Source organism: Podarcis erhardii (genome assembly GCF_964252035.2).
Source record: "Podarcis erhardii genome assembly, chromosome: 18".
Taxonomy (NCBI): Eukaryota; Metazoa; Chordata; class Lepidosauria; order Squamata; family Lacertidae; genus Podarcis; species Podarcis erhardii.
Genome location: NC_138516.1, coordinates 9,218,474 through 9,232,227, shown reverse-complemented (window position 1 = coordinate 9,232,227; position 13,754 = coordinate 9,218,474). Strand labels below are relative to the sequence as shown.

The window sequence follows — 13,754 nt, the reverse complement described above, 5'->3', positions numbered from 1 at the left end:
ATGGGGTTTGGGAAAAGAAGACCATAAGACACACCGAAACAACTTGGAAACTCGGCTGAGAGACAAACACACAACACACACGTCGTAACATTTATTTGGAGAAGAAGTTTGCAGAATAAAACGAAATCCAAGGGGCCCCTTTTTTTCTGGGTTGGCTTTTATCCCCGCCTCCCAACTCGGAGAAAGGGCTCCTTTGCCATACCAGTCCCCAAATTTCAGTGGTACCTAAAACCTCCCAGCAGCATATATATATATAGGGGGAAAGCTGGGGACATTTGCGACTCTCCCTTTTTCCAGATCTTCGAAAAGGAGCCTAGGGGTGGTTTGCCGGTTGGTGGCGGGTTCGGGTGCGACGCGGCTCCACGCGGTTCTTCCACGCCCCCTTCTGGAGACGCTGCCCGATTCCTCGGCTTGCCACCCAGGAGAACCAGCCGCCCCACCTGCCTTTATTCGTCTTGGGCCCTTTTCCGACGCTGCTAGGACTTATCGCCGGAGAGGACCTGAGAAGGAAAGAGAGAGAAGACACAAGATTTACCCACCCGGGAAGAATGGCAGATGAAGTTGATGGACTATATGGGATTGGCGGAAATGACTGGCAGAATCTGAGACCAGGGAGAAGAGTCGGTGGAAGAAGATTGGAAAAAATTTAAAGATTATCTACAGGAATATTGTAAAATTAATGAGCTATAGAAAAAATGGTGGAATGAAGTTATATGGCTTTGGCAGGAATGTTATAAGGAACTAGGTACAGATAGACTGTTAATGTATTAAAGGGGAAAAACAAGGTTAGAATATGTTAAGATTAAATTTACAGGACAGAAATTAGATGAAGATGGAAAGGAATTGCTGAAACAGTTAATTGAAGTGGAATACAAAAAAGGGAGGCGTGAGGAAGTCAATGAAACAAGTGAATGAAAGTTAAGATTGAAAATATTGGAAGTGTTTTTAATTGTTTTTGTTTTGTTTTGTTAATTCAATGTTTTATGTAGTGTTTTTGTTTCTGTTTTTGTATTTTATTATGTTGATTTCTTTAATTTTTTTCCTTTCTTTTTGTAATCTTTAAACCCTTAATAAATTTTTTTTTTAAAAAAAAAAAAAAGAAGGAAAGAGAGAGAGAGAGCGTGAAACGTCAGGTTACTGCAAGGTTCGCCTCTGCCAACCTCGTTCCTTGGTGAGCTGCATCAACATTGCAGAACCGTAGAATTTCAGCGTTGGGAGGTGAGGGTCATTTAGTCCAACCCCCTGCAGCGGGACTTGAACCCACGACCCAGGGGTTAATTGTCTCGTGCTCTATCGATGGAGCCATCCCAGGGGTGTGACCGCCGACGTTATTATGTCTTAAGATGGGAGGATTCAAGGAGGATTCCAACATTTAAAAACATGATAAAGGAGAGAAACAACTATCTGACTTTTAGAAGGAATCTGAAGCCAGATTTTCATGTTTGATGTCTTACTTTGTTTTTGTAATTTCCTGGAAGCTGCCCAGAGTGGATGGAGCAACTTAATAATAATAACATTAGTATTATCAGTATTAATTTTTTAAATGATTTTTTTTATTAATTTTCAGTTACAAAAAATCCAATACATGCCACAATGTATCAATACCAAATTACCATTCCAATTCAAGTATCAATCAATTAAAAAGCCAATTACACATTTTAGATGGCCCTCTGCGTGCCAGATTTCAAGGGAAGATAATTTCATTTAATTCTGCTTCCATAAGGTAAAAGGAAAGGGACCCCTGACCATTAGGTCCAGTCGTGACCGACTCTGGGGTTGCAGCGCTCATCTCGCTTTACTGGCCGAGGGAGCCGACGTACAGCTTCCGGGTCATGTGGCCAGCAGGACTAAGCCGCTTCTGGCGAACCAGAGCAGCGCATGGAAATGCCGTTTACCTTCCCACCAGAGTGGTACCTATTGATCTACTTGCACTTTGACGTGCTTTCGAACTGCTAGGTTGGCAGGAGCAGGGACCGAGCAATGGGAGCTCACCCCGTCATTGCGGGGATTCGAACGGCCGACCTTCTGATCAGCAAGTCCTAGGCTCTGTGGTTTAACCCACAGCGCCATCCGCATCCATAGTCTTACTGAAATGCAATTACATTTCAGCTTTCATCATAATCCCTTATACAACAGCTACAATCTTTTTAACTTCCATTCATATTAACACATTTAATAATTTGTATTCCTGCAAGCAAAGTTCTATATCCTTTATTGTTCCTGCTTGTGACGTTCATTTTCTATTTCTGTTTATTTAGTTTGCCCGTATTGTTTCTTTTTGCCCTTACAAATAATAATAATAACAACAACAACAACAACAACAACAACTTATTTATTATTTATTATTTATTATTTATTATTTATTATTTATTATTTATTATTTATTATTTATTATTTATTATTTATTATTTATTATTTATTATTTATTATTTATTATTTATTATTTATTATTTATTATTTATTATTTATACCCCGCCCATCTGGCTGGGCCTCCCCAGCCACTCTGGGCGGCTTCCATAGAAACCAAAAATACAGTAAAATATCACACGTTAAAAACTTCCCTGAACAAGGCTGCCTTAAGATGTCTTCTGAATGTCAGGTAGTTGTTTATCTCTTTGACATCTGCTGGAAGGGCGTTCCACAGGGCCGGCACCACCACCGAGAAGGCCCTCTGCCTGGTTCCCTGTAGCTTTGCTTCTCGCAATGAGGGAACCGCCAGAAGGCCCTCAGCGCTGGACCTCAGTGTCCGGGCAGAACAATGGGGGTGGAGACGCTCCTTCAGGTATACTGGGCCGTTTAGGGCTTTCAAGGTTAGCACCAACACTTTGAATTGTGCTCAGAAATGTACTGAGAGCCAATGTAGGTCTTTCAAGACCAGCGTTATATGGTCTCGGCGGCCGCCCCCAGTCACCAGTCTAGCTGCCGCATTCTGGATTAGTTGCAGTTTCCGAGTCACCTTCAAAGGTAGCCCCACGTAGAGCGCATTGCAGTAGTCCAAGCGGGAGATAACCAGAGCATGCACCACTCTGACGAGGCAGTCCGCAGGCAGATAGGGTCTCAGCCTACATACCAGATGGAGCTGCCCTGGACACAGATTTGACCTGTGCCTCCATGGACAGCTGTGAGTCCAAAATGACTCCCAGGCTGCGCACCTGGTCCTTCAGGGGCACAGTTACCCCATTCAGGACCAGGGAGTCCTCCACACCTGCCTGCCTCCTGTCCCCCAAAAACAGTCCTTCTGTCTTGTCAGGATTCAACCTCAATCTGTTAGCCGCCATCCACCCTCCAACCGCCTCCAGACACTCACACAGGACCTTCACCGCCTTCACTGGTTCTGATTTAAAAGAGAGGTAGAGCTGGGTATCATCCGCATACTGATGAACACCCAGCCCAAACCTCCTGATGATCTCTCCCAGCGGCTGCATGGGGGAGAGGACAGAACCCTGAGGCACCCCACAAGTGAGAGCCCAGGGGTCTGAACACTCATCCCCCACCACCACTCTCTGAACACGGCCCAGGAGGAAGGAGCAGAACCACTGTATGACAGTGCCCCCAGCTCCCAGCCCCTCAAGACGGTCCAGAAGGATGTTATGGTCGATGGTATCAAACGCCGCTGAGAGATCCAGCAGAACTAGGAAACAGCTCTCACCTTTGTCCCTAGCCCAAAACATTATATCTTCATTCTTCCTGGTCTCCGTCATGCCCTCTTTATTCCTACTTGCAAAAGGCAGGTCATCGAGGAGTTTTGTCTTCCTCTTTGCTTGTTCGCCATCAGCACGAGCCGACTCGCCATAGGCGATCGGCCGCTTTCGTTTCTTTTTAACAGCGCCAAATTCGCCGCACGGATCCTTTCTCCTTGCTGCAAGGACAACTCAGGGGGTGACAGGGGAGATGGACGGATGGGGGGTTGTTTTCCTTACCTACCTGGTTCCGTGTTTTGTGCGACTTCTGGAGCGAGACCCGCCACTGATCGTACATTTTGATACTCAGGCTAGCGCAGCTTCCGTGTTTGCGCATCCAGCCGAAAAACTGCTTCAGCTCCCGGCGCAAAGTGTTGTTGTGCTCCCCGCTTTTGGGCTCGCAGACCCCCGGCGCCCGTCCTGAGAAGGTTGGGAGAGGGAGGGGAGAGAATTAGATAAATTAACTTTATTACCTGGGTTATGAAGGCGCCTTAAAGACATAGAATCATAAAATCATAGAATCATAGAGTTGGAAGAGACCACAAGGGCCATTGAGTCCAACCCCCTGCCAAGCAGGAAACACCATCAGAGCACTCCTGACATATGGTTGTCAAGCCTCTGCTTAAAGACCTCCAAAGAAGGAGACTCCACCACACTCCTTGGCAGCAAATTCCACTGTCGAACAGCTCTTACTGTCAGGAAGTTCTTCCTAATGTTTAGGTGGAATCTTCTTCCTTGTAGTTTGGATCCATTGCTCCGTGTCTGCTTCTCTGGAGCAGCAGAAAACAACCTTTCTCCCTCCTCTATGTGACATCCTTTTATAGATTTGAACATGGCTATCATATCACCCCTTAGCCTCCTCTTCTCCAGGCTAAACATGCCCAGCTCCCTTAGCCGTTTAAAGCAAAGATTATGGGATAAGGCACACAGTGACTTGCACTCTCGATCACACACAGTCTGTAGTCCACTGGCAGTAGGAGTACAATATGGGCATGTCTTTAAGTTAACACCTTACATTAAAACCCTGACAGTACCAAATTATCGGGATGCGGGTGGCGCTGTGGGTTAAACCACTGAGCCCAGGACTTGCCGATCAGAAGGTCGGCGGTTTGAATCCCTGCAATGACGGGGTGAGCTCCCATTGCTCAGTCCCTGCTCCTGCCCACCTAGCAGTTCGAAAGCACACCAGCGCAAGTAGATAAATAAGTACTGCTCCGTCGGGAAGGTAAATGGTGTTTCCGTGCGCTGCTCTGGTTCGCCAGAAGCGGCTTAGTCCTGCTGGCCACATGACCCGGAAGCTGTACGCCGGCTCCCTTGGCCAGTAAAGCGAAATGAGCGCCGCAACCCCAGAGTCGGCCACAACTGGACCTAATGCTCAGGGGTCCCTTTACCTTTACCAAATTATCGAAGGTTATTCACCAAAGCCAGACTAAACATCTTTCCTTCTGCATTGTTGAGAGGAGTTCCCAACCAGGACAGACTTTGCTCGTGTGCTCAAGACATCGATTCCATAAAACATATTTTGCTGCACTGTGCAAAATATGAGCAAGGCAGGGCTGAACTGATACTACCCTTGCTGATACATTTCCCGGGAAAATCAGAGGCTCACTATGTCAGGTTCCTATTGGAAGACCGGACAAACGCTAGAACATTAGCAGTGGCAAAGTTTTTATCGGTGGTTGCAAGAACCAATGATCCCTATCTTTTGAACAAAATGTTTGTTTAACCTGGAGGTGGGCTTGTCTGAATTGTGCGTTGCTTTGTAACGATTTGCTGGGTCTCTGGACCGTAATAAAGATTGATTGATTGATTGATTGATTGATTGATTGATTGATTGATAAATTAACAGGAAGGATTCAAAATCTGCAGGACCAGAGATTCTTAGAAGACTGGAGTAAATATATGAACTGTTTGAAAAGTAATGGTAATGAACGGATCACGCTAGAAGTTTTGTAAGGAGGACTATTTGAAATATTGCAAGAAAGACTCAGAAAAACTGTTAGTTAATGATAATCAAGAGTAATAGAGAAATTAAGAAATGCAGAACACCGTATTTTTCGTTCTATAAGACGCACCAGACCACAAGACGCACCTAGTTTTTGGAGGAGGAAAACAAGAAAAAAAGAATATTCTGAATCTCAGAAGCCAGAACAGCAAGAGGGATCGCTGCGCAGCGAAAGCAGCAATCCCTCTTGCTGTTCTGGCTTCTGGGATAGCTGCGCAGCCTGCATTCGCTCCATAAGATGCACACATATTTCCCCTTACTTTTTAGGAGGGAAAAAGTGAGTCTTATAGAGCAAAAAATACGGTAAGTGATGAAGAACGAAAAATCATCAGAGGCGTTGACGGAAGTCTAAAATATTGTATAAGACAAGAAGTTACGTTATATGATTGTTGGAAATGATACGTTAAAAAAACAAAAAAAATGTATTTTAAAAAGGAGAGGGAGGGGAGATAGGTGAGGAAGTCAGGAAGGAACTTGCAGGCATAGCTCAAGTCGGGAGAACGTGATACTCCAAATGTCAGGGTTTATGGGTTCGAGACCCATGTCCGGGGCCGGATTTAGGTGTGATGAGGCCCTTAGAAAGTCTGGGAACGGCTACTCTGAACAGAAAAAGCCAGACACTTTTCCTTGTAGGGGAAACTGCTCCTTCCCCCTTGATCATTTTGACTGCCCTTTCCTGGACCTTTCGCTTTCCCTGCCTTGAAGCGAAAATCAGGTGTCCCATCCAGTAACCAGGAAAAGGAGAATGACATCATTTGCGAAAGTCTGGCCAGTGAAGGGTGTGAGCTTTTGGGGATGACTTCCGAGCTGGGAAATAAGAACAAGACCTCCAGTCTGGCCCCAGGACAAAATATCCAGGTGCTGGGCATACGAGGAGGCTGGGATTTCTCCAGAGACGAGTTCTCCCCATCCCTAAAGCCTGAGTTTGGCACAGGTCCGGTTCTCCGGACGCCTGCTCGGGTTTCTGGGGAGGGGGGAAGAGGCGGCCGCGGCTGGGGAGGGACCCCCGAGCGAGGGGATCGCGGATGCAGCTGCGAGCCCCAAATCTCCGGGGCCTCCGGGGCGAGGGACGGGGGCCACGCACCGTTGCGAGGGGTCGAGGCGGCCGTAGGGTTGCTCCATTCGCTCCAGATACCGGCCTTCTTGGAACCATAGATGCCAAAGGGGTTGCAGCGCACCTGGACAAAGTAGACCGTGCCGGGCCTCAGACCCGCGAGCCGGCACGAGGTTTGGTTGCCCACGTTGTCGACCACCTGCGGCGGGGGAGAAAGAGGCGTGGGAAAGGGGGCCTTTTTCCCAGGACGGAGACATGGCCAGATTTACCTGGAAATGTCGGGGGTTGAGGTGTAGGTGAAGCAGGCATGCCCAGCCCCTCCAACGTTTCTCCTCTGAAAATAGGGGCGTCCTATTCCATCCCCTCCAACATTTCTCCCTTGAAAATAGGGACGTCCTATTCCACCCCCTCCAACATTTGTCCCCTGAAAATAGGGACGTCCTATTCCATCCCCTCCAACATTTCTCCCTTGAAAATAGGGACGTCCTATTCCATCCCCTCCAACGCTTCTCCCCTGAAAAAAAGGGACGTCCTATTCCATCCCCTCCAACATTTCTCCCCTGAAAATAGGGACGTCCTATTCCACCCCCTCCAACATTTGTCCCCTGAAAATAGGGACGTCCTATTCCATCCCCTCCAACATTTGTCCCCTGAAAATAGGGACGTCCTATTCCATCCCCTCCAACGTTTCTCCCCTGAAAATAGGGACATCCTATTCCATCCCCTTCAAAGTTTCTCCCCTGAAAATAGGGACGTCCTATTCCACCCCCTTCAAAATTTCTCCCCTGAAAATAGGGACGTCCTATTCCATCCCCTCCAACGTTTCTCCCCTGAAAATAGGGACGTCCTATTCCATCCCCTCCAACGTTTCTCCCCTGAAACTGGACTTCCTAAGGAAAAGCGGGACGTTCCGGGATAAAATCAGAAACCAGGGCAGCTTCTCTAAATCAGGGATGTCCCTGGAAATTTGGGGCGCTTGGAGAGTGTGCTTTTGCCCCCAAACATTTTGGGTTTAGCTGGCAATGCCCGCCATTGGCTCTTCTCTCTGCACATCACTGCCTCTGGCTCTGCCCCCCCCATTCGAATGCCCCTCCCATCGCCCCCCCAAGGAGTTTCCACGAGCGCCAGGCCCCCGCCGGTGGGTGAGACCCTCACCTTCCACTCGGTGCTGTCCTCTACACGGTACTGAATCTGGTACTTGGCTTGGAAGAGGAAGTCCTTCAGGGCCGGAGGGGCACTCCAGCGGACACTTAGCTGGTCCTCAAGGTCGCCGACGCGGTTGACGTGGACATCCGAGGGCGGGTCGGTCGTGACTGTGGGGGGAGAGCAACAGGCAGTCCCAGATTTATGTATAAGCTAAACAAGCTATAGATTAGGGGCCCACTCTCTTGGGGGCCCCCAGAAAAATTTAAAGGGAAAAAAACCTGAATGTACATTTCAAAAAAATCACGTTAAATTGCTGTTTTAGGGGTTGTTTTTAAAAGTCTGGAACGGATTAACCCGTTCTGCATTACTTTCTATGGGTCTTGGTTTTGGAACGCTTTGGTTTGGGAACGGACTTCCGGAACGGATTAAGTTTGAGAACCAAGGGACCGCTGTATTCTTGGACCGAACCGTTCCTCTCGCTGAGTTACTGTTAAGTTTCCATTGCACAAAAAGTGCTCAGATGGTTCCGTTCCACCGTGTAAATATTTCCTTTATTTTCTAAAGAATGCAAATTCTCCCCCCCCAAAAAAATAATAGTTCGATTTCGTTTGTTCTTTTCACTTTCGTTGTTCTGTATGGGCAATGACAATAAAGATATCGTATCGTATAATTGTTGCAGATGAAACCGAGATATCTCCAGAACAGGCTTCTTTTTGCCTTTTAAGGGAGTTAACCTTGCTTCTCGCAGACTTGGGACCTACACATCTCCCCCGCCTATGGGGCACGGCGATCGCACGTGCAGGATTTGACCTCGGCGGGGGTCCAGGCACAAAGGGAAAGGGTTAAGGAGAAGCAGATGTCTGGAAGGAGCCAGAAAGGGAGAGCGAGATGCAGGAGAGAGAGCTCCTAATTAAATTAAGAGACCAATTCCGCTCACATACAATATATTTCCTGTTTTCGCCTCTCCGGGATGCCCGAGACAATCCCAGTTTCTCCCCCCCTGCGTTTCCTGGCTCTGCTAATGAGGTCATCGCCTCCCCTCTGCGTGATGTCACAGGTGCCTAGTGGTGACATCACCACACCGCGGAAAGCGGCAAAAGTGAGTTTTACGGGCTCGGGAATCGACGGGAAAGCCAGGCGTTGAAATAACATTTTGCCTCCGGCGGCGTTTAGCCGGGATTATCGGCGTATGATTTCCACATGGAGAAGGTGGAGGCTGAGACACAATACAGTGGTGCCCGCAAGACGAATGCCTCGCAAGACGAAAAACCTGCTAGACGAAAGGGTTTTGCGTATTTTGAGGCGCTTCGCAAGACGAATTTCCCTATGGGCTTGCTTCGCAAGACGAAAACGTCTTGCGAGTCTTGCGAGTTTTTTTGCTTCCCCTGCCTTTTTCTAAGCCGCTAATAGCCGCTTAGCTGCTAATAGCCGCTAATAGCGCTAATCCGCTAAGCCGCTAATAGGGGTGCTTCGCAAGACGAAAAAAAACGTTGACGAAGAGACTCGCGGAACAGATTTTTTTTGTCTTGCGAGGCACCACTGTATGGGAGTCATCTTCAGATATCTGAAAGCTTGTCTCCAGCCGCTCCAGACGGTTGTTGTTGTTCTAATTATTTTAATTATTTTTAATTCTTTATACCCAGCCCCCATCTGGCCGGGTTTCCCCACTGGCACCGGGCAGCTTCCAGCAAAATATTAAAAAATAAAATAAAGTCCAAACATAAAAAAAAACTTCCCGATACTTCTTCAGATGTAGGACCAGAATTGAGGGGTTTAAATGTCATGAAAGGAGATTCGGCCTGAATTTTAGAAGGAAATTTCTGACCGTAAGAGCTTGTTTGACGATTGTAGAAAGCGGTGGAACTTTCGTTCCTTGGAGATTTTCGGACAGACAGTTCAGGGACTCTCCAGCTGTGATCCAGCATTGCAGAGGTTTGGACTAGATTTCCTCCAGGGGTCCCCTTCAACCGCCTGCTGTCTCCAACCCCCCCCCCCATAACCTGATATCCCGGTTATGAAATTTGAACCAGCGGAGGACTTGCAAGAGATTTCTGATCGCCAGCAACAGAACTTGCATATTTCTGCAAAAATGTTTTATCTTACCTTTAAAAAAAAACTTTAAAAAAGAAAGAAAAGATCTGCTCTGATTCACCTCCACTAGCTATATATATATATATATATATATATATATATATATATATATATATCGCTCTATAACACTCACTTTTCCCCTCCTAAAAAGTAAGGGGAAATGTGTGTGCGTCTTATGGAGCGAATGCAGGCTGCGCAGCTATCCCAGAAGCCAGAACAGCAAGAGGGATCGCTGCTTTCGCTGTGCAGCGATCCCTCTTGCTGTTCTGGCTTCTGAGATTCAGAATATTTTTTTCCTTGTTTTCCTCCTCCAAAAACTAGGTGCGTCTTGTGGTCTGGTGCATCTTATAGAGCGAAAAATACGGTACTTATTTCGTTCCGGAGGTCCGTTCTTAACCTGAAACAGTTCTTAACCTGAAGCACCACTTTAGCTAATGGGGCCTCCTGCTGCCGCCGCACCGCCAGAGCACAATTTCTGTTCTCATCCTGAAGGAAAGTACTTAAGCTGAAGCACTATTTCTGGGTTAGCGGAGTCTGTAACCTGAAGCGTATGTAACTTGAAGCGTGTGTAACCCGGGGAACCACTGTATACAGAGCTGCCTGTTCCTGATAGGGGAAATCACACATTTTTTACGTGCAGAAACTCACTAAGACGGTTTTCTGGGGACGAACAGCCCATAACCAACAACAGAAACACCATCTCTGGATGAAAGAGCTCATAGGACTTCCTTACCTACATCCACGATGTCCAGCATGACCACGTCGGACGTAGATTCCCCCAGCCGGTTGGTGGCTACGACCCAAATCTCGTAGGGCGTGAAGAGGGCCAAATCCTTTGGGATGTGGCAGGTGTAGGGCCCGGCCGTGTGATATTCCCGGCAGACGTTGTCTCGCCCGTACCACCTAGAATGCAAGCGCCAGGATACTGTCGTCATGGGATGTGATACGGAAATAGCAGCCAAGTACAACAACAACATTAAATGTGGCGCGGGTGGCGCTGTGGGTTAAACCACAGAGCCTAGGACTTGCCGATCAGAAGGTCAGCGGTTCGAATCCCCGCAATGACGGGGTGAGCTCCCGTTGCTCGGTCCCTGCTCCTGCCAACCTAGCAGTTCGAAAGCATGTCAAAGCGCAAGTAGATCAATAGGTACCGCTCCGGCGGGAAGGTAAATGGCGTTTCCGTGCGCTGATCTGGTTCGCCAGGAGCGGCTTGGTCATGCTGGCCACATGACCCGGAAGCTGTACGCCGGCTCCCTCGGCCAGTAAAGCGAGATGAGCGCCGCAACCCCAGAGTTGGCCACGACTGGACCTAATGGTCAGGGGTCCCTTTACCTTTACAACATTAAAAAGAGGAAATAAGCTCGGGCACTTCAGAAATAGACTGCCTCTGATCCCGGAGGCTGCATTTAGCATCAAGTCCATTTTTATATGCATCCAGTCGCTTCAAGCTGCAAAATATTAATACCTGCAATGGACACAGCATGAAAAGAACACGGTTTGGGAGGGAAGAGGAAATAGGAAAGCTCAGGCAATTCAGAGATAGACTGCTATCTGAACCTGGAGGCTGCATTTGGCATCCTGGCCAATAGACATGGATAGAGCGACGCGACTGATCTAACTAATGCTTGGATTTTGTCTCACCTGGGAGGCATCTACACCCTGTCGGGCTTAAAGAGACCTTCCAATCCTCTGCCAGGCTAATAATAATAATAATAATAATAATAATAATAATAATAATAATTTATTATTTGTACCCCGCCCATCTGGCTGGGTTTCCCCAGCCACTCTGGGCGGCTTCCAACAAAGATGAAAAATACACTAAAATGTCACATATTAAAAACTTCCCTGAACAGGGCTGCCTTAAGATGTCTTCCGAATGTCAGGTAGTTGTTTATCGCTTTGACATCTGGTGGGAGGGCGTTCCACAGGGCGGGTGCCACCACTGAGAAGGCCCTCTGCCTGGTTCCCTGTAGCTTGGCTTCTTGCAGTGAGGGAACCGCCAGAAGGCCCTCAGAGGTGGACCTCAGTATCCAGGCTGGATGATGGGGGTGGAGACGCTCCTTCAGGGATACACGGCCATTTAGGGCTCTCAAGATCAGCACCAGGGCTGCCTTCAGATGTCTTCTAAAAGTCAGATAGCTGTTTATTTCCTTGACATCTGGTGGGAGGGCGTTCCACAGGGCGGGCGCCACCAGCGAGAAGGCCCTACGCCTGGTTCCCTGTAGCTTTGCTTCTCGCAGGGAGGGAACCGCCAGAAGGCCCTCGGAGCTGGACCTCAGTGTCCGGGCAGAACGATGGGGGAGGAGACGCTAAGCCCCCTCCTTGTCCCAGGACCTTACCTCAATTTGTACTTTAGGGTGTAATTGGTATGCAGGAAGGTTTCTCCCTCTGTCCCAGGGGTCCACCTGCAGGTGAGGTCCTTTAGATTTTTGGACCAGCAGGAGATGTTCGTCGGTTTCTCTGGCGGCACTAGAAGATGAAAATATAGAATGATGATGATGATTATGTATTTATACCCCGCCCATCTGGCTGGGTTTCCCCAGCTACTCTGGATGGCTCCCAATAGAATGTTAAAATCACGATAAAACATCAAACACTTCCCTAAACAGGGCTGCCTTCAGATGTCTTCTAAAAGTCAGGTAGTTGTTTATTTCCTTGGCATCTGACGGGAGGGCTTTCCACAGGGCAGGTGCCACTACTGAGAAGGCCCTGTGCCTGGTTCCCTGTAACCTCACTTCTCACAGGGAGGGAACCGCCAGAAGGACTTCAGGAGATGGACCCAGGTGTTCAGGCCGGACGATGGGGGTGGAGACGCTCCTTCAGGGATACTGGGCCATTTAGGGCTTTCAAGGTCAGCACCAACACTTTGAATTGTGCTCGGAAACGTCCTGTGAGCCAATGTAGGTCTTTCAGGACTGGTGTTATGTGGTCTCGGCAGCCACTCCCAGTCCCCAATCTAGCTGCCATGTTCTGGATTAGTTGCAGTTTCCGAGTCACCTTCAAAGGTAGCTCCACATAGAGCGCATTGCAGTAGTCCAAGCGGGAGATAACCAGAGCATGCACCACTCTTGCCAGACAGGCTGTGGGCAGGTAGGGTCTCATCCTGCGTCCCAGATGGAGCTGCCCTGGACACAGAATTGTCCTGCACCTCCATGGACAGCTGTGAGTCCAAAATGACCCTCAGGCTGCACACCTGGTCCTTCGGGGGAACAGTCACCCCATTCAGCACCAGGGAGATACAAGTCATCAGAATGTGATGTTAACAAGGAAACAAACATGCTCAGCTAATGAAAAAGAAAACCCCTTTTTTTGGGGGGGGGACAGAAACTCTTCTCTTGCTTGGCACAGGGCAATGTTTAAAGCTTGTCCTCTGGGTAGCAACAATTTGGACCGGGGTGTTTGTGCGTCGCTGCGGCAGGGTGGGTGTTGGAGCAAAATCTTTCCCTTTTCCCAGCTGGAGGTTCCCATCTTTCCGAGAGGAGGATAATAAAAATAGCTCGCGATAAAAATCTTACGAATATTGATTTGGACAACTGCAATTTGGCAGCGCCCCGCCAAAATAGCTTTTTCCCGGGGAAAGAGCCCTTGTTGGCTAACGATGGCAGGCCTTGCTACGAAACTCCGGAGACCAGAAAGCGTTTTTATTACCCAAAGGCCTGGGAAGAAATGGCCAGGGCATGTTAGCGTGGGAAAAGGGGGCTGATGGGTCTGGCAATGGGAGAGGTTGGATCTGGAGGTGGTTGTTTCCTCCAAATGCGGCAGAAGGCGGAATTGGGAT

At 48.3% G+C, this 13,754-nt stretch overlaps 1 protein-coding gene across 2 annotated transcripts in view; it reads right to left on the bottom strand.

The window, feature by feature from the left end:
- Positions 1 to 56: 56 nt before the first annotated feature.
- CRLF1 (cytokine receptor like factor 1) overlaps positions 57 to 13,754 on the bottom strand; it is a 33,316-nt gene continuing 19,618 nt past the window's right edge. The window contains exons 3-8 of one of the 2 annotated variants that reach the window (XM_081846346.1): positions 12,316 to 12,445; positions 10,710 to 10,879; positions 7,895 to 8,052; positions 6,770 to 6,938; positions 3,921 to 4,100; positions 57 to 500 (exon numbers count right to left, since the gene is read on the bottom strand). In XM_081846346.1, coding sequence (XP_081702472.1) covers positions 484 to 500; positions 3,921 to 4,100; positions 6,770 to 6,938; positions 7,895 to 8,052; positions 10,710 to 10,879; positions 12,316 to 12,445 — 824 coding nt within the window. In that variant the 3' untranslated portion in view covers positions 57 to 483. The remainder of the gene's footprint in view (positions 501 to 3,920; positions 4,101 to 6,769; positions 6,939 to 7,894; positions 8,053 to 10,709; positions 10,880 to 12,315; positions 12,446 to 13,754) is intronic. The other variant, XM_081846345.1, reaches the window with a different exon arrangement.